This window comes from Centruroides vittatus, unplaced genomic scaffold (genome assembly GCF_030686945.1).
Source record: "Centruroides vittatus isolate TY-2023 unplaced genomic scaffold, ASM3068694v2 contig_4, whole genome shotgun sequence".
Classification (NCBI taxonomy): Eukaryota; Metazoa; Arthropoda; class Arachnida; order Scorpiones; family Buthidae; genus Centruroides; species Centruroides vittatus.
In genome coordinates this window covers 312,574-334,797 of record NW_027122214.1, presented here as the reverse complement: position 1 = coordinate 334,797, position 22,224 = coordinate 312,574, and the positions used below count along the sequence as shown (strand labels likewise).

Below are 22,224 nucleotides of genomic sequence, written 5' to 3'. Positions count from 1 at the left end.
GAAACCCAAATTAACAGTTGCAATGAAAGCAAAGCATTTGAAGTGGGCCAAACAGTGGGGTGATAAGGATGTAGACTTCTGGAGATCGGTAATTTAACATTAAATAGATTATTTACTATAAAATAGACAAATTAACAGTAGGTACTTGATTTATAAGATATATTTTTTTTTGTTTTCTCAGATCTGTTTCAGCGATGAAAGCACATTTGAAATTTAGCCAACAAAGCTCATTTTGTCCGTCGTCATAGAAACAAAAAATTTCATTCTGACTGCGTCATTCAGACTGTTAAGCACCCCACGAAAGTAATGATTTGGTCTGTCATCAGTGGCAAGGGCACTGGGCGCCTGTATGTAGTAAAAGGCACCATGAGGCAAGACCAATATAAAGATGTCTTGCAAAATCGGTTGCTGCCATGGATTAGAGAATGATTCCCAAATGGGGAACCATTTATTTTTATGCAAGATGGCGCTCCCTGCCACACAGCCAGGTCTGTAAAAACATATCTACAAGAGCAAAATATCCCTCTGTTTGATTGGCTGGGTAATAGTCCTGACATGAACCCCATAGAAAATGTGTGGGAGCTCATGAAGAGGGAAGTGGCCAAAGAGGTCATCACAACCAAAATGCAGCTTTTGGAAAAAATCATCCATGTGTGGAATTATCATCCACAAATGCAAGATACGGTCCAGTCTTGCATCGACAGCATGCCGTGCCAGATTGAGGCTCTCATAGCTGCAAAAGGTGGCTCAACAAAGAACTAAAATTTAAATGGCAATTTTGTATTTTTTTACTATGTTAATAAAAACAAAAATTTTCAATAAATATAATGTTTTATTTGTGTTAGCACCTATGTAATAAAGTAAACTGTATATTACAGGTTAAATTAATTGGTAATAAATATTCAAAGACCAAATTGTAGTAACTGATAATTAAAATTTGCATAAAAACTATAGCACGTCTAATAATTTGGCCAGGGACTGTACTTCTGTGTAGGGGATCTGAATTGAATCTGGGCAAGCAACTCTCCAGAAATTTTTCACTGGTATTCGTGGATATGTTGGGCCCTGTCCCTCACTATCCTGCAATCCCCCCATTCAGAGATGGTTAAACTAATGAGGATATGGAAAAAGGCTATTTTACAGTCCACAAGGTGGAAAGAGTTAAAAAAAACTGTAGTCTTTGATATTTATCATACTGAAGTCCTATCAGAAAATAAATAAAAATAAATAACAGACATCTCATATAAAGGTATTTTATGGCCTCAAAATAACTGTCTGAGTACTTTGAAGATATCTTGGTATTTGTATTATGGGATAGTCGTCATTGTCCTCTCAATTTTATTTTTTTAACCATAAAGCTTTTAGTTTAGAAATAAGATATAAAATATATCTGAAATAGTTTTGTATTTCTATATTTTATCTTGTTTTTCAATTTTATTCTATTATTTTATTGAAAACATTGTGACTTTAAGGCTTTTTGCTTGCTATTTTTTCTTGGAATATTATAAAGTACTTTCATGATAGTGTAATCTTGGAATTTTGTTTTTAGTTACATCAGTAATATTATTGATGATATTTTTAAATTCTAAAGTTAATTAAACCCAGCTGTTTTCACAGAGTTTTTTCTACATGATTTTTGTTTAATGCCATCTAGAAAAGAAATTCAATTCTCCTTTTACATGATTTAGTTTGATGTAACACTTTCAATAAAGTTCCCGTTTTGAAAATCTCTATTTGATTTAATTTTAAGAAAATATATTCATACAGCCAAGCCCTGTTAATACGTTTCACACTTATGCTTACAATGCACTAATGTGAATAATATGCAAGCCACAGAATACTTGCTGACTTCATGTTTTGGGGTGTTCTGTAAAAATCTGTGTAGTAGTACATTAAACTAATAAACTTATTGTGTGTGAAACATAACTGAACTTTTTCATTTTTTCTAAATTTTTGGAAAGAATTACAGTATTTGTTAAATTATAACACATTATTCTATCTAGAGTGTATTTGGATAAATAGAAATTTAGGTTGTGCTTGTTCAGGATTAATAGTGAAATTTTTAAATTACAGGTGAATTTTGTTTATTCATCTGATGGAAATTATTTTATTTAGAACAGTTAAGTATTCACATCATCTCAAGCATAACTATAACAAGTGACAGGAGAATATACTAGCGTACATTAAAATATTTTGAAAAGTGCATTAATAAATTATATTGGTTGTGTGTTTAAATAATTTCTACAAAATATAAGAGATATTTTTGTTATTAAAAATTAGATACATTTATATATTTAGCTAATTAAATTTAATAAAATAAACATATTTAAAAGTTGTTTACTAAATTTGTACTGTACCTACTTTATGTGATGTAGTAAAAGAGAAATATTTATTTGTTCTTGAATTTGGAGTGTTTTGTGTTCTCTAATTTGTTACATCCCCACTTACTATTTTCTGATTTTCCTTTTGGTTGTTTTGTCTAATAAAAGATGAAGTCAAGTTGGAATTATATTTATAAATTAGGAATTAATTTGTAAAATAATATGAAATGCTAAAATTTAAATAGTATTGAAAATAATAATTGAGTTTCTTATTTATTAAAAATAATGTAAATAAATTTTAAAACGAATCATTTATAAAAAATTAATCTTATTATGAAGTTTGTAACATTTTAGCTAATTGGTTATTAGTGACGTTTTAATATTTTGTACAGCATTTCTTTTATTTACCTTGAAACAGAGTTAAGAAATTATATATTTGAATTTTGGGCACTTACAGTTGATTTATTTTAAGCTTCTGCTCTATTATTTTCACTGTGTTTTATTATACAATAGGATACAATACAAGATGAAATACAAATTAAATTCTATTGAATTTTTAAGGAGATTTATATTGTAATGTTAGAATTGTAATTTGTACTTCGAATTATATTAGATAGTGAAAATTGCAAAGAAATGATGATATGTAAAATCATAAATGAATTAATGAAAAGTTTTATATAAACTAAAGTATAAATGCTGGTCAAATTTTAATTTTTATGTACAGTCAAGATCATTTCAAAGTTGACATAGCCTGTTTTTTGAACTTTTCAGTTTATCATCATCTTATCAATACATAAAAATTAAATTAATGTTAATTTTAATAAGACTTAATTTTTTATTAAATCCATCAAAAAATTTTGAAGAAAATATGTATGTTTTACAAATTGTAAATTTGTGTTGTATGGCAAAACCATTTCAAAGTTGACACGAAATAAAACATGGAGAAAGTGTCAAATCAGAATTTTGTTGGACCACGTTTGGCCTGAATTACATGAAGAAGTCGACTTTTCATACTGTTAATTAATTTGTCAATGATATATTGTCCAATTTCTGACCAAACCTTAAATAATTCTCTTCTTTGTACAATAATAAAGATTTTCTATGGCTAAGAGAAATACAGCGGTCTAATTTATCTCACAGATGTTCTATTAAATTTAAGTCTGGTGACTGAGGTGGCCATTCAAAAACTTTGATATCATTTTTATTGAAATATTTTCTGAGAAGCAATGCTGTATGTTTGGAATCATTGTCTTGTTGAAAGATAAATTTATTTTCACTCCCCATTTTCTTTGCTGATGCCATTAAATTGTCTTCAAGTATCTGTTTGTGCTCTCATGCAATAATGAATTTAAACAATATTGCCCATTTTGAAACCCCGAAGAACACCACCAAACCATTTTGTAAGGTGAGTGTTTTATTGTTCCCACAGTTTTATTTTTATTGAATGCTTGATTTTTCTTTCTCCAAACAAATTTCCATCTTTTAGAATCCTGTAACTCTTGTTTTAACTTATCACTCCAAGTAACACGCTTCCTAAACTCTAGGGGCTTGTCCACAAATTTTTTGGCAAAATCTTTTCTTCTGATTCACTGCTGAAATCATTGGTTTTCTACAAACCACTCTTCCATGGAAACTTTTTTATTTATTCTTCTCTTAATAGTTGAAACACTGGCTTCAAGTGTAAACTCTTCTTTTATAGCTTTAGCTGTAGAAAGATTTAGTTTTTTAAAGGTTTTAAGGAAACTCATACTAATTTTCATTTTTACTGTATATTAACTACAGTGAAAACTGCTTAGGAGGACCACCTGCATTTGACAGGCAAAAATTTCTGGCACAGAATAGTTTATACGTAGTCTTCATATAAGTTACCTGTATTAAACGACCACCTGTGTAACGTGACCACAGGCATCGATTTTTGGTCTGAAACCACATAAAACAACTGTAATAAGCTACCACTTCCGCAAATATATCTGGTCTAAACTCTTGTTCGAACCCACCTCGGGCACTTCTCCCACCCTTGAAATTAGGTGTAAGTGTTAATGAATTAGTCTAGCAACAAAGGAAATTCATTTCAGTTTGTTTGAAATTGTCTGAAAAATGAAAGAAATTCAAAGTACTGTTGTTAGAAGATTGTGTTAAAGTTATCAGAGAAAGTAAAAGTGGTTTATCAGAATGGCAATTAGAGAACTGTGGGAAAACGAAATTTATTTCACCGTAGACCTACAGTATTTTCCTTATGGAGTATAAATTATTGTACACGATACTATTAATCAGCTGATCTCATCGTTTGATAAAATTTATTTTATTTATTTATTTTTTTGAAGCTCATATACAGTACATGTTCAATAAATAGTTTCTGTATCAACCTACCTTATTTCCATGACATTTTTAGAAAAATAATATCCAAGTAATTTTCGCACACAAAATATTTAAAAAACAATAAACGCATTAATGTAAAAATCAGTTTTACAGGCAATCTTCCTTTTTTGATTCCACGATTGTCCAATGACAATCGTGGAATGTAATGAAATCAATCATTTTATTATTAATTAATAATTTTTCTAACAAACAAACAACTTACTGGAACAATAAACCAATAAAAAACAACATCTTAAAAACTTCCAGCAATAAATTAATTTAATAATAACGTTTTTGGTGGCTATTTAAGATAGCTGAAAATGTTATTATTAAATTAATTAAGTTTTTAAGGTGTTGTTTTTTATTGGTTAATAATTTTTTTTATTGTACTTAAGAAAATATTAAATATTTAAAAAACAAGTACAGTATTTTTAAAGCTAAAATAAGATTAAACTAATGAAAACCAATCAAAGTGATGAAGAGATACAATGCACTTGTATATTGATGATGTAATACATGTAACTGAGGAGCGAATGAAAAGAGCAAAGTTGAATTAGTTAAATCTGAAAAAAGAAAGTGTGCATTATAATCGAGAAAATGCGAGTATTGTATTAATCTTTAAAATATTGGTATTAAATCTGTCTTATAAAATCACGACAACTCCTGTAAATTGAGTTATCCGATAAGAATAAAATACCAATATAGCTTTATTGTTGAAAAAATTTGCTTATTTTTGCTCACCTTCAGTTTTGCTTAGTAGAAATGGCTAAAAAGTGCCCAAAATACGGAAATATAGTATTACAATACAGCACCACCTGTATTGGACAACCACCTGTCTAAAAGACCACTTTTTGAAGGAACCACAGGTGGTTGCCATAGACAGGTTTTACTGTATATTGTTCATAAGTCAATACAAAAATTGCAGATATCAATGAGAAATCTAGTTTAAATAAAAGACTAGAAAAAATAATTGGATTTGTTAAATGGAGTTAAACAACTGAAAAACAACAAGAAAAAATTATCCTGAAATATTTAATTAAATATATATATTTATATATTAATAGATATAGTTTATTTTTACATCAATAATGTTAAGTTGTATTGAATATGTTAGTTTTTTCATATTTTATATATGAGAAAAATAAAATATTCAATTTGCATTTTTTTAAAGTTTGAACTATTTATATAAAATTATATCTTAGATTGTAAATTTTAATAAATTGAAAGTGTATTTTACAATAAAATCCATCACAAGAAATGAAGCAAAAACAAATATGTCTACTCCAATAACCTTAAATAGCTATAAAATAACTATACTAAACCTTAAATAACTATACTTTGCAAAACTATTTAAGGTTATTGGAGTACACATATATGTATTTTACAAATTTTTAATTTCATATTTTAAAGTTTACAATTACAATAATAATGCAAATTGTCATATACTTAGAATTTTCTATTAATTGACTAATTTTATTTTTCAGAATTGATGTTTCAGCTGAGGGTAAGTTATTTCAATTACTATCTGATTATTTCAAAAAAATATTGATTTTATTCAGAATCTATCACAAAAATAAAATGTTACTTTTCTCAAGAATTTTTAGTAAATAAGAAAAACTATTGTAACTGTAAATTAAAGTTACATGTTAGTAAAAACACAAAAATTTAACAATATCATCTTTTCAAGAATAAAAAAAGGAAAAGGTTTTACATTTCAATGAATTATCAGTAGCATTCAAATTTTAATTCAGAAATTTCTAAGAGATATTGCAAAGCCTTTGTCATCACAAGATACATGTAAATATATTTTTATTTTAAATGGGGGTTTGCTGTTTGGCTGTTGTGATTGTTAGTGTGAGTTTTTTTGCTCTTTGATTTGATTCACTTTTGCTTTCTTCTGGAAAAATGTCAGAGTTTCTGTTTCAGAAAAGGAAAACTTTTTCATTACTATCTCAAGTTAGATCACCATGAAATGTAAGAAAACGAATCAGAAGTGAAGAAAAAAAAAGTTTCAGTGAGTCAACGGAACAGTTGATCTTGTCTTATATAAGTTCTGAAAAGGGGATCAATGTTCAAGAAGGAATTTGACTTTTGTTGAAACTGCAAGCTTTTTCAAATAGTAAATTAGAAACACTTTTGAATCATTTAAACAGAATGCAAGAATGGATTGAGAATACAGATGCAGCATTAGTAGACGTCAAATCTAGGCTATCTGTCCTTGAAACCGATAGAGAAAAAGGCTACCTTAAAAGTGACAAATCAAACACAGAAATTAATGTAATCTGTAATCTGTGTGAAAAGTTAATGAAATTAGAAGATAAAGAAAGAAAGGAATAATAATCTTGTAATCTAGAGCATAGAGGATGACAATAAATTGGATGATTGTTCAGTTAAGGTTTGAATACTTTTCAATGATAAATTAAAGGTTACAGATATCATTATTAAATGTGCTTTTAGAATCTGAAAATTTAAATCTAATATAAAAAGACAGATTATTTGTGAACTGTTTGATTTTGAAGATAAATTAAAAGTTTATAAAAATGTTAATAATTTAAAAGGCCTGAATTTATTCATTAATGATGACTATTCAATGAGTACCAGAACTGTCAGAAACAAACTAAGACTGTATGGAAGAAATGCATTTAAAAGGAGCTAAGAATGTCAAACTACGATATAATAGACTAATTATAGATGATAAAATATTTGCTCTCTCCACTGGTGTCATATCACATACACTACACAAAAGTCTAGAAACATTAAACCTTAATAAAAATATATACATGGCACTACAGAAAGAGAGAATATTTAACATGTCATATCGTTAGAAAGTTTCCAGACATTGACACATAAGCCATTAACACACTTTAATGTTACACTTGTTTGGGTGTTGCTATGCCTTGACTTTAGTCAGGCATAGCACTTGGTTTTCACCCAAAAATACTATAAATCTTAGTTATTTTAAGTTTGAGTAAAGCAGTGTGTTGTCTTTTATTAGTTCTTAAACGGCTTCATTTACAACACATTTATGTAGAAGCATTATACTCATAACATTTTTATTGACTATATACTAGTTTTTATTCTAGATTGATTTTTAAATAAACTGATATTTAACAATTTTTTCAGCACAGCTTTAAAGCATTTACAGTATGAAAAAGAAAGATCCACAAATGTTAATTAAATTTTGCATCTAGATTACTAATCATAAAATTCAAATATCTAAAGTACGAGGGTCGTTCAATAAGTCCTTAGAAAATCCAATAGATGGCGCTCGTAGCATCAAAATTGGCGCGTTTTTAGTAAGCATTGTGGCTCACTGGACAATTGTGAAAATCTCAGTCATATTCATCGCATGGTTTAATTTTTATTGTCGATTGAAGCAAGAAACTTTTGTTTATTTAGAAAAATGGAAAAAAGTGAGTTTTGAGCGGTGATTAAACACTTATATTTAAAAGGCTTAACACCGAAAGAGATCAAAGCTGAGTTGGATGAAGTTCATGGCACATCTGCTCCTGTGTTTGCAACTGTTTACAATTGGATAAATGAGTTCAAACGTGGCCGTACATCCACAAAAGATGAACATCGTTCGGGACGTCCAGTGCAAGTGACTTACTTCCGAAAGGATTGACAAAATCCACGATATGATTTTGAGTGATCGACGAATCAAAGTGCGTGAAATAGTTGAGGCCACAGGCATATCACAAGGTACGGTTTTTTCTATTTTGCACGAAAAATTGGGTGTGAAAAAAATCTCAGCAAGATGGGTGCCGCGTTTGCTCTCAGTGGAGAATAAACGTAATCGTGTGGTTGACTCTGAGGCTATTTTGGCACTTTTTCGTCGCAATCCTGATGAGTTTCTGCGTCGATACATAACTGTGGACAAAACACGGATACATTACTACTCTCCAGAGACAAAAGAACAGTCAAAACAGTGGGTTTTTGAAGGCGAAAGGGCTCTGAAGAAGGCAAAGACAGCGAAATCGGCCGGGAAGGTGATGGCCACGGTTTTTTGGGATGCACGCGGAATCATCTACACTGATTACTTGGAAAAAGGAAAAACAATAACTGGAGAATATTATGCGTCACTATTGCACCGGTTGAGCAAAGAAATCAAGGAAAAACGTCCTCATTTGAAAAAGAAAAAGATCCTCTTTCATCAAGACAAATCACGGGTGCACACCTGTGCAGTTTCGATGACCAAAATCACGGAATTAAAGTTCGAATTATTACAACATCCACCGTATTCACCAGATTTGGCCCCCAGTGACTTTTTTTGTTTCCAAACTTAAAAAAATGGCTTGGCGTACAACGATTCATGTCGAACGAAGAGGTCATTGCTCAAACAGATGCCTATTTTGAGAACCTTCCAAAATCTTACTTTTTAGATGGCTTAAAAAAGTTGGAGAAATGCTTGGAAAAGTGTATAGAGCTTAAAGGAGATTATGTTAAAAAATAAATAAAAAATCTACTTAAAATAATTTGTTTTTCTATCTTTTTCTAAGGACTTATTGAACGACCCTCCTATTAGAAAATCAGTTATTTTCATTTATATAAGTTAATTATTGAAGTTATAACAAAATTAATATGTATAATTTTATAATTGTTGTTAAGATTTTTTTTTTTTAGTTCAGCGCCAAACAACTAGAAAGATTATCAAAAAGAGCTGAAAAAGATGAAAAAATTCAAAGAAATAAATTGAAAAAGGTAATTACATGTACAAGGTAGGCTCCAAAAGTTTCTGGCCTGTCTATATTTTAGACGTGATAGGAATAAAATAATGATAGCATCAGATAGCACTGTCTGTTCATGGATTAATAAAGCAGTTTCTCCTACCAATTTGCATAAGTCACTTGGGAACATTCATTTTAGTTAGACTTGTAGAATTACTTTGCATCATATTCACCTCTTGCAGGACAATGTGCCACTGCACACAGCTGCTGCAAATTTGGATTTGAGAATTTGACCATTCACCTTACAACTGGACCTGACTCCTAGTGATTATCATCTGTTTCCAAAACTCAAAAAAAGACCTTTTAAAGAGTGATGAAGAGTTGCAGCGGTAGTTTATGAGCATTTTGCTGACAAAACTGTGGCACATTTTTTCAAGGGTATTGAAGTGCTAATTCCAAGATGTAATAAGTGTGTTGAACTACACGGAGACTATACTGAAAAATGACATCCTTATTTTATACCTATAACTTCTAAAACATAATTAGGCTGAAAACTTTTGGCATTTACCATGTATATTTCTATACATATTTGCAATTTCAATGAACTACAGAGAGTACATATAAATTTAAAATAGCACGTTTGCATATGCTATTTTAAATTACTTGAAAAAAGATGAAAGTATAGTGAATGCAGATTGTATTATGCAGAAGTGAAATTATTTCTGTTAAATAATTGTATTAGTCCATAATACAGTCTTGTATTATGACTAATACAATACTACTTTTCAGATTTGATATTTTCTGTTAAGAGGAATTAATGTTTACCTTGAATATAAGTTCATTATTAAAATTTACTACTACTAAATCTATTAAATTAAAATACTACTTATTAATAATAACAAATTAAACCTAGTGCTATTAAACTTTTTCACTCTGTCAATTTTTTTTTTAAACAACATATTATGTCTTGATTGCTAGGATTTAAAAATATTCAGTGTTTTTGTGAAAGTAAACAAATCATGATTATTTTGGAATGTGCAAAAATTAGAAAACATGCTTACATTTTTTACAACTTCTAGTGATATCTGTGATGTTTAGTCTGCTTCCAAAAATCATATTAGTTTTCAGTGAGAAAGTAATGAAAATATAACCAAGAAAATTACTCCTGCCCTCTGAAATGGTTTATAGAAACTAAATTAACTAAGATATTAAGAAAGCTAATGAGTAAATTAAAACAAGAATAATAATAATAAAATCAGGACATACTATTCAAAATCTACCACTAAAACATTAACTCATTTTCATTAAGATGCAAGATTAGCTTAGTTTGATTAGTATTTTTTAGTAGCAGAGAATATTTAATTTAAATTTTAGAAAGTCAGTATTTTAAATTATTATGATAATTTGTACATATTATTAGGAAGTAATTTTTTTTGTTTTGCATTGCGTTCTTTTTAATCATACTCTGAAGCAACTTGATGAAAATTTAAGAATTTTTCTAAACATTTTTGTATTTGTAATGTAAATTATTTCTGTTTTTGACAAGACTATGTCTTGTTTATAAAATCATACTGCCTGCTACCTGCTAGGTAACCAGGTTAGAGGTATGAAGTAGTACATGTCAGGAGTTGCAATTTGGCACAGAGTATTAAATGCCCAAATCATGCACACATAAAAAAAACCAGACTTGTAGGTACTCAGGGACTGAGAACTGAGTCAAAATAAAATTCAAAATGGCAACACTCTCTACAAACAGGCAATAGTGAGAGATTTGTGCATGCGTTGCTTGTTGGGAAGTTGGAAATGCAAACGTTGTGAAATAGATTTTGATGAATGAATCTTTGAAAAAATCCCACTTACCTGTCCCGTGTTATTCCCGACATATCTCTGGTCACCCCGTGCTGACCTTGACTGGTTGACCCAAGATATCTCGTTTCAGCATTGGAACATTTTTCAAAGTATATGGTGCTAGTCGTTATAATTTTATATTAAAATTAACTTCCGAAATATAATTTGTTTTCTTTTTACATTTATATATATATTTATATTGTTTGTGCAAAATAAAAAATAATTTCAGATGATACGATAACCAGGATTATTTTTTTCAAAAATAGGAAATTTTTGTTAGGCATCAACAAAAATTCAACCCGGGGTGACACACAACAGAGAGAAATTTCGAAATTGGATAGGTTAATTTCTCCAAAAATGCATCGTGGACGATGCTGTGGCCATGGCTGACAAAGTTTGAAAGATTGCATTCAAAACCAGCGTTACCAAAAAAGATTGGAGAATGAGAACGTCACAGACCCGCCTTGTGATCCTTGTGAAAGTGATCCTGCTTAGTAGGTAGTCTCTGAGATATAGTCTTGTCCCAAATATGGCTTTGCCATTTTACTTGTTGGTAATAAAATCAAGATTCTGATATTTTGAATTTTAACTAAATATATAATTTACATATGAAAGATAATGAAGAATAATTTATTTAGTTAAAGACTTTGTTAGTAGTATTCTGACTGATATTCTTTAGACAGTTTTTAGGGCCTGATTCAAATACACATTTTTTGCTCCAATCCTTAGCTATTTTTGGCAAGTTTTCACTCCATATGCTAAATATCTACTATATAAAGCTGAAAAACTAGGTTCTGTCATGGTATGCCAAAAATGGCTACTAGGGTTGCCCCTGGGTATTATTTAAATTAACAATAAATTCAGTATATTATTATTTGATACAGTTTTTTGCATTTTTGGCTGCATTTTAGTAGGGTATGCCATAAAAAATTCTGTATATTATTTTTATTTGTAATAGAAATTTATTATTTATATTACGGAATGACACCACTGCTGCTAGAATGCCCACTAGGAGGCGTCCCAGGCTACTAGAATAGAAGGATTAGAAGTATGAAATAATCTAATAATCTTAATCTTTGTTGTGTTTTGATGTTGTCTTCTGGTAATAATTATAAGTGGTAACATAGATTGAACTATTTTTCTCACCTTTTGATAAAGAACAACTGACTGCAGTAAACTATACCACATTTTATATCTGTCATAGGAATTATTGCAAACATTGGTATCATAATCATATGAGAGAAGAATATCATAAGAATTCGTGATTATGTGATATCAGTTGTTCATTAGCAGTATTTCTATAAGTGATTTTTTAACTACAGGATGTTAGACACTTTTTCTGGACATGTGTATATGAGAATTTTTTTGAACTGTTTAAATATTATTTTTATTTTTTTCCATTGGAAACTGAGTTTTTTAACTGAAATTTCAATAGAAATGTACTATGTATGTCAAATTTAAATGTATATGTATACATTTAAATTTGACATACATATATACATACATTTGACATGCATACATAATTACACACACACATATATATATATATATATATATAATTGGTTGGAAATTTGAAAGACCTAAATGTTTTTATATTTATCAATGGGTATAAATGAATTTTTTTTCTTAATTATTTGAGCTGTACCTAGAGTTTGGCTAGAGTATAGATGAGAAAATGAGATGACCTAATACCTTAAATTAAATACACTTAATAAATTTTTCATAGAGTTGTAAGAACCTCATTTTGAAAATTCAAAAGGTTCTAGCAATGGAAAAGGTTAAAAACCACTGTTATACAGTCAATCTTCATTTAATTGATTATTCATAGCTTTTAGTTTATCATTAAAAGATATTGCTTGACTATCCAAAGCTTTTACTTTAGTTTTCATGTTCAGTTTACCTTTATAATTATTACTCTATTTTTATTTGTAATATTAAAATTTTTCAGGCATTAATGCAACAAAACCTGGAAGGTGCTAAAATTTATGCAGAAAATGCTATTAGAAAGAAGAATGAGAGTTTAAATTATTTACGAATGGCTTCTAAAATAGATGCTGTATCTTCTAAAGTACAAAGTGCTGTTGCTATGAAAGGAGTAAGTAAAAGATCATTTATTCAGAATAACTTTTTATGTAAATATTACTGCAAATTATAGGAATGATAAAAATGAATGTATTGTTTTAAGCATTATTTACTAATAAAAAGCATCACAGCACCTGTTCAAACTATTATAAATAAGCTATATTTATAAAATTCACTTATTTCTTAGATATGACATTGTTTATATATTTCTTATTTCATAAAAGCATATCTTTAATCTACTTAAAATTTTATCATAGAAAGTTGTTAAAAAATACTATAAAAATTTAAATTCAGTTCAGTAATGGTGAACCGTGTGAATCATCCATGCAATGATTTTAAGATACCTACATTGAAAGTTTAGAAAAGTATTAGCTTTTATAAATTATAAATATTTGATAGATTTCATAATTTTGCATATACAATGTGTAAGCAGAGTCTTAACACTATTGTAAAAACCCACTAATTATGAACCTCAGAAAAATTATCAAACAAACAATAGCAGATTTCCTATTAAACAAAATTGTGTTTGTTATAATCACATTATTATTTTTGTTGTTATAGAGTTTAATGTTATTTCACTGATGTAGATTAAAGTTGAATAAAATAAAATTTGCAAGCTTTTTTATTAATTTTTTTAATTACTCAAAGTAAGTATTTGACTCATGATGTGGAGTTGCTAATGTTCAAATTTAATTTTGATCCATCTTAGCCATTGCTGATCTAGATAATCCTTTATTATCTATTAGTATTCTTTAAATTTTCATGTTTTCTTGATAATATCTCTGAAAGCTCTTCATTTTCATTCAATTTTCATACTGTATATTTAAAAAATTATTTTTTTATATAGTATGGTTGCATTAATCTGAACTAATTAAGACCAGTGGTACTTCAGATTAATGAAAAGTTCAGTTTTACAGAGATACCATATTTTCTGGATTTTCCATAGTTTATATGGAAGTCATATGTAAATTGTGGACTTACGGACTTAATGGAATAAGTAACCCTAAAAATTAGAGAACTCTCTCTTATACTCTTGAATAAGCATGCTAATACGACACTATATATAGGTGTATTAAATTTGTGACTACGCCACTGATAATTAGTGAAATGTACTTTTTAATTTTTAGTTCTAAATAAGTTGATTAAAAAAATATATATATGTAATTACATTATACTATATTTTTATTAATAATTATATAAACAATATAATTAATATTAAACAATTTATTATTTTGTAATTAAAGATAAATAGGACTGTAATTGATGCAGATTGTAAAACTAATTATCCAGTTGCCATAAAACTAAGTAACCCTTTCAATTTTATTTTGTCCAAGAATTCAGTATTGCATTTCTTACTACTAGAATGATTAAGAATGTTTATGCATTTGCATAACTACCAAAAATTTGCTCAGTATATCTGTGAAGGGCCCTCATTATAACCATGAGAAATACACGTATGTGTGGAAATATCCAAAAATCGATTTTTCGAACAATTCCCAGTCCCCAATTGATTTGGATAATCGATGCTCTACTGTATTAGGAAATACGGCAATATTCTCTGTAGCAAACATCTCTACAATAAATTTCTTACAAAAGGAAATTTTTTCCAAGAATTGTTTTATATAAAATAGTCTGTTTGTTGTAAAAATTTAATTTACATTTAAAAACCTTTTAATTGGTTTCTATAAAGCTGCTTTTATAATTTTATTATAATTAACTGTTTTTTATAATCAAATATACAGAATTCAGTTACATGTTAATTACAAATTATTGAATACCTGCTTTTTTATCTATCTATAAAATGTCTTGGTGAAAGGGTATGAACTGTTACCAAGAAATTAAATAAACTTTATTACAGATTTTTCTTGTTTATTTTATGCATAGATTTAATTGTATTATAAAAACATAAAAATTATATAAAATCTTACCTGCAAGTAAATTTGTATTTTCCTTAAATAAGTAAAAAGAACAAATTCGTATTGTCTAGAAAACAAGTTTTGAATGAACATTACAAAAAATTTCGTTGTTTTCTGCTTTTTATTAGTAAACTAACTTAATGAAATTAATTGTATAGGTTACAAAGAATATGAGTGGTGTTGTTAAAGCTTTGGACAAAGCAATTAATTCAATGGATCTACAAAAGGTAAATAAATGATGTTTTTGATTTTAAATAATTAAATTGAGAAATTAAATTTTAAGAATAGTGAAAAACTTTTGTAACTTAATCATATTTCAATTCTTTTAAATTTTGAAAAATTGAAATAAGTGACATTTTACAATTTAATACTTTTTATTAAAATGTTTTTATGTAATACACTTACCATGAGATTTTATAGTTTTTTGCAATAAAGGAGTGTTTGATGCTATTCAATTATGTATCAATTTTTTTTGTATTCTAGACTTTTCTAGCTATAATGTAGCTAGTTATATAAATTGCTAATCTGCATGACTGTATTTGTCATTTCGTAACCTACCAAAATAAGGAATATTTGGAGTTTATTGTACCATTAATCATCAGTTTTCTTCTCTGATTTTTTAAATGTGAATGACAATAGACTAGAATATTAAGGTTTTTAAATTACATAAAATATTTTGTGATGATATTGTTACCAGGTGTACCATTTAATATGTCAATGTTTAAATCAAAGAAAGCATGATAATTTCAAAAGAAACATCAAAAGTGCTTTATTCAAAGTAATGTCCATCGTTAGCTACACATTTTCCTCATCTTTCGGGTAATTTGTGGATACCATTTCAATAAAACTTTTTTGTTTTGAGGCAAACCATTCAGAGTCCCAATTTTCTACTTATGTTTTGAAGTGCTGTTCCGAAAGTGCGTGTGCCATTGATTGGAACAAGTGGAAATAAGGAGGAGCAAGGTATGATGAGTATGGAGGGTGGGTTAGTATTTCTCAGGCACGATCTTTTAACGTGTCTTTAACTGGTTTTGAAGTGTATGATGGTGCATTCTCATGAAGCAAAATTAGTTTGCCATGTCTTCTGGCCCATTCTGGTCATTTTACGATTAAAATGTGGTTAAAATTGATTATTTGTTATTGGTAACAATCAGAATTAATGGTTTCACCTGGTTTTAGAAACTCATAATACACCACACTTTCCTGATCCCACCAAATGCAAAACATTGTCCTCTTTTCGAAGCAATTTGTCCTTGCAGTCAATATTGATCAACCCATAATTTTGTGTGTTTAGGATTCTCAAAATAAATCCACTTCTCATCGCCAGTAACAATTCGATGCAAAAAGACTTTCTTTCATGCTGTTGAAGTAACATTTTACTGATGACTTTTTGGTTTTCCATCTGTCTTTTGTTCAGTTGGTTTGGCACCCATCTTCCTTCTTTTAAAATCTTTTTCATTTCTTGTAAACGATCAGAAATTGTTTGCTGAGCAATGTTTAATCTTTCTGCAAGTTATTTTTGAGTTTGACATACATCTTCATCCAATAATGCTTGTAACTGTTGGTCTTCAAACTTTTTCAGTTGACCTGGACGTTTTTTGTCTTTCACATCAAAATCATCATGTTTAAACCAATGTTCACAAGTATCTTGAGATGGGGTGTGTTTACCATAAGCTACCTGAAGTATACAATAATTTTCAGCAGCACTTTTCTTCAAAATATAGTAATGAATTAAAACTTCCCGCAAATGCTTTTTTTGTTTTTTTGGACACAATTCGACACATTTAAGCATAAAAATATAACACCTTCAGAAAGTTTGACACACAAAGCATACACATCAAATCAGATATATATCAACATATCTGTAATGCCATCTGTTGGACAAAATCTGCACTATTAATTGGTACACCTGGTATTTCTCTCATTATTATTTTTGGTATTATTTTCTTGTATAACATTATATAGAACACCTACATTTTATCGAATATTTTAGTTTACTGAAAAAACTAAAATTATTTGTCTTCCTTTCTGAGATAGTATTTTTAGCATTATGAAATAAATCCATATGATGGAAGCAATAAAACTTGAACTGAGAAGAATTTTAACTAGTTATTATAAATCTCAATGTTTTTATAAATTAAAATAATTAGCATAAATTATCATATTAAGCTTATAAAATCATACTTAGAGCATTTATTCAAGTTACATTTAACTCATAAGTTTGAATGCAATGAAAGTATTAGATAATTATAAAATAAAATCTGATGTAAAATTAACTTAATATGAATGATTATTTTCAAGAGACAGTAATATAAGTAAAAAAAAATTATTGTATTTTAGTATTTTTAAGTTAGAATGATTTAAATGCAGGCAGTGGCATACATAGCTGGTATGATGGTCACAATAATAGTATTTGAGTACAGTCAAATCTTGGTTTTCAAACTTAATTTATTCATAAAAGTTGTTTGGAAACCAATTTGTTTTCAAACTGAAACAAATTTTTCCATAAGAAACAATGTAAAATGGATTAATCTGTTCTCAACCTGCAAAACAAAACCTTATTTTTTTATCTTTTTAGCAGCATTTCATGCATACAAATGCCTACACTGCAAAGAAAACTGATCAATGCCTACACTGTGAAACCAAAACTTTGCAAAAAGTGCTATAAATAGAGCGTCAACTGTGCCTGGATGAAATATAACCAAATCAATCAAGACCAATAACAAGGACTTTAGCTACGCTTTCCAAAATATTATGTTTCAATTGCTTTGATTTCAATTTTAATTTAAATTAATTAATTTTGATTTTATTTTAAATTTTAGTTGCATTGTAAAAACCAGAGTTTTAACTATTATTTTTAGTTTTAATTAACTGGCTACCTAGTACTAATAAATATTAAATTAAATATTATAATATATAATATTATATTAATAAAATTTTGTTATTTAATTTGTGTTAAGCACCTTTAAACATAGATTTGTAGATGTCATTGATATTATGTGAGTGTCAATTAGTATGGTTTTTATTAATTGTCGGAACGAAGTGACGACTAATACTTGACTTCATGCATTCCTTGTCAACAAAATAACTCTAGAATGAGTTGTCCGATCTTGATGAAATTTTCTAGGACAACTCATCACCACTCAAGGATGAACTGATTAAAATTTCAACTCTCAAAAATGATCCATTTTTGTAGAACTGGAGATACGGGTCAAAATGAAGATCATGTTTTTCTTCAGTATGGATCATTTTTGAAAGTTGAAATTTTAATCAGTTCATCCTTGAGTGATGATGAGTCGTCCTAGAAAATTTCATCAAGATCGGACAACTCATTCCAGAGTTATAATGTTGACAAGGAATGCATGAAATCAAGTATTAGTTGCTTCCTGCACGCACGTGTAGAAGCATCATCTAGTGGTCGGAAAATATCACAAGCATTAAAACGGTAATTTTGAAAGGTAAATGTTATCGTTAACTAGATACACAACAAATATAAAGAATCTTTGTAGAATAATAAGTTTAAAAAAGTTTTCTTTTTAAAACTTGGAGCAGCAGTGATCAATATTGGTGGCTTTACGATCCATTCTCTCCTTCGTCTTCCTATCGTTAGTATGAAATTTCAATCTCTAAATGGAGAAGCTGCACAGATATTTCAGATTGAGATGAAGTCACTCAAATTCATCATCATCGATGAAATGTCAATGATTGGTGCAAGAATGCTTTACATGATCGAGAGAAGATTGAGGGAGATAAAGCACAAGAAAGATGAGCCATTTGGTGAATTCTTTATCTATTTCTTTGGTGATTTTTGTCAGCTTCTTCCTGTTAAAGATAATCCTCTCTACTCGAGTGCTTTTTACAATGTAATGTCCCAACAAGGTAGAGGCCCTGTTGGGACATTACATTTGCATTTGATTCTTTTGAGAAGTTCATTGAACTTAGTAATTCTCATAGACAAAATAGCGCAGATGTCTTACAACATCTAGCTTCAGGTGATTTCTCTGATACAGATCTGAACATTCTGATGACAAAAAATCAAGCCTATTTATCCAGAGATGAACTTGATCAGTTCTAAACGTCAGTAGAGCTATATCCAACAGACGAGCAAGTTAAAGCAACGAAGACTACTTGCAGTCAACTGGATGTCCTCTTGCTTATATAGCATCAGAAAACACTCCAGATATTGCCATGCCTTCATCCAAAGATGACTCAGCTCTTGGTTTCACCAAGTATTTGAATCTCTCAGTTAATGCCAGAATCATGCTGAGAGTCAACTTATGGGTGCAAGGAGGTTTTGTCAATGGTTCACTAGGAACTATACACTACATTATACATGTTCCTAATGCTTGCCCTCCAGCTCTTCCTCTGTTTATTTTAGTGGAATTCATGATAATCTGTTTCCAATAATCCCCATAACACGCTCTTCGAACAATGGCAGTATATTGCAATCTCGTAGACAGTTTTCCCTTACCTTAGCATACTCGATGACTATAATAAATCACAGGGATTAACTCTTCCAAAAATCAAAATAGATATAGGGGAAAAAGAGACAGCTATTGGTCTTACCTATGTTACATTGAGTTGAGTGAAAAAAATAACTAACTCAGTATTTTTAGAGTTACAATAAAGATCCCTACGAGTCAATCTGTAAGTCCAAGGGCCATAGTGATAGACAGAATTTCATGAGATGTTGGCAAAGCAATTAATTAATAGCTTATTCTGACCTTATATTTGTACCTTTAAATGATCCAATAGAAATCAAATATATTGTTGAGAACGAATGATTCTTTGTTTCTTTTTTCCCTCATAATCTAGAAAATAAAGGTGTGAGCAGCTTTGTTCCGACTACACGCTGATACAGCGTTACTTAACTAGTTAATTTGATTTAAATTGAATTGTGACATGTACCGAAAACCAGAAGTAGTATCTTATCCACATGCACATTGAAATCTAATTTGAATAACATCATTGTGATGGTTCATGTTGTGATGTCTAATGATGCAAGGTGAATCTCAGCACCACTACTGAATCAATAGTCCTGTCATTGATTGGTCAGACCATCTACTTTCTATAATAAAGGAAGTATAAGAAGTTGAGTATTGGTGATCAACTCTGTTAAGTGGCTTGCTTGGAAACTGAGTTATCATATGGCAACTGGAGCGAATATGGTGTTCAAAATTTTGTTTGTAAACAGGGGCATTCATAACCCAAGGTTTGACTGTACTTAGATACACATATCATCAAAGACATTTTTTTTTTCCTCTAGAAGATCCAAGTTTGACTTTCAGTCAGGAACTTCAGGAATTTTCCATGAGTTGTCTGTTTTGGCTTTATCTCAATTTTGGCTTAACCAAATTTATGGTGGATATGATTAAAAGGTTTACTTATTGCCTGTAGGGTAGGAAGAGTTAAAAAAAGTTTTGCATGTATAATCATTCTTTGCTCAAACAATCTATAAATCAATAATTTTTTCCCAATTTTTTATTCAGCTATAAAAACTATTAAAACAGTACAATTAAATTAATATAAAAGTTGAATAGGTAGAGAAATTAATATAAATGTTTGTGTAATTTTTAATATATATACATATTTTATTTAGGTTTCGGCTGTTATGGAAAAATTTGAACAACAATTTGAAGATTTAGATGTCAGAACTTCAGTATGTATAATTTCATTTCATTTTTACATAAAATATAATTTTTAGTTTTAGATCATGTGTTATGTATTTATTAATTGTCAAAGAACAATTAATTTTACATGTTTACTTTTTTGCTATAAAATGTTTGATAGTTATTATCATCTGCATTCTATTATTAAATTTCTGTGGGAGTTGCATACATAAGACACTCCCATGTTTACATCTCTCACCCACATGCTTATAAACCTATTTGCTTGCATTTCTAAATTAATCTATGACCTAAAACTTCAATTGTATAAATATAAATTGTAATATTAAAATCATTTAATTTTAAATGATTTTAGTATTTATTAATAGTAAAATTACTTTTATTATAATTTATGATTTTACTTTAATTATATTGATAATTCTGTTCTCTTATAAAAATAAAAATTATACATTTTATATTTACTATATCACTCCTTTCTTTATTATAGTTGCAAAAATAAGTTTAGGCAATATAAAATGTATCAAATTACATATAAATTACAATATGGTCTTTCAGTAATTATGATTAATCTATTATAGTGTATTGCACATGTTAGTTATTAGGAATTATTTAATAATTATTAATTTCACATAATTGATACTAAAATCTTTTGATAAGTAATTCCTTGTTAAAAAATTTTTTTTCTAATTGATTAAATTTTTATGCATATTTTTATATATTAATGATATATAGGTTTTAGAAGATGCCATGGGTAGTGTCACAACAACTTCAACACCTTTAGAACAGGTTGATAATTTAATACAGCAAGTAGCTGAAGAAAATGGACTAGAAATCATGGATAAATTAGCAGAACCAGGAAGTGTACCTGCTGGCACTGTTTCAGTTGGGGAGAGATCCAAAACAGAAGAGGATTCTTTAAGTCGCAGGTATTACTGTGTATTTGGAAATAAGATTGAAATATATGAAATGTTTTTAGCATGTATATGACATCATTAAGTGTTTTTAACTTTTATTAATATTGATAATTAGTAAAAACTGTAATATCTCAGTTGTTTTAAAATTATAATGCTTTTTTTTTTAACATTAGGAATATTAGTTTTATTAATGTTATTAGTAGTAGTAACTATAAATATTATTACATAGTTAACTGTTAATTATCACAATTGCTGCCACTCTAGAAATAACTGTTTTATTATGTTTTTATACTTTATTGGTTGCATTTGTGTTTAAAAAGTTTGTGACATCTATTCAGTATTTCTGCTTTCTGTAGTGTAATGCAAATGTGATAAGATCTAATGTTGTGTTAAGAGCTAGACTTATAAGTCTAAATTACTCTCATCACAACATATTATGTAGTGTATGTTGTATTACATCTGTGGCAAGGCAACCTATATTATCTACACAT

The 22,224-nt window shown here is 28.7% G+C and overlaps 1 protein-coding gene across 1 annotated transcript in view; it reads left to right on the top strand.

Annotated features, from left to right (window-relative positions):
• LOC136976226 (charged multivesicular body protein 1a-like) overlaps positions 1 to 22,224 on the top strand; it is a 32,713-nt gene that overhangs the window by 5,385 nt on the left and 5,104 nt on the right. Inside the window, exons 3-8 of the mRNA XM_067271446.1 lie at positions 6,164 to 6,183; positions 9,303 to 9,380; positions 13,143 to 13,289; positions 15,351 to 15,419; positions 20,792 to 20,851; positions 21,552 to 21,745. Coding sequence (XP_067127547.1) covers positions 6,164 to 6,183; positions 9,303 to 9,380; positions 13,143 to 13,289; positions 15,351 to 15,419; positions 20,792 to 20,851; positions 21,552 to 21,745 — 568 coding nt within the window. The remainder of the gene's footprint in view (positions 1 to 6,163; positions 6,184 to 9,302; positions 9,381 to 13,142; positions 13,290 to 15,350; positions 15,420 to 20,791; positions 20,852 to 21,551; positions 21,746 to 22,224) is intronic.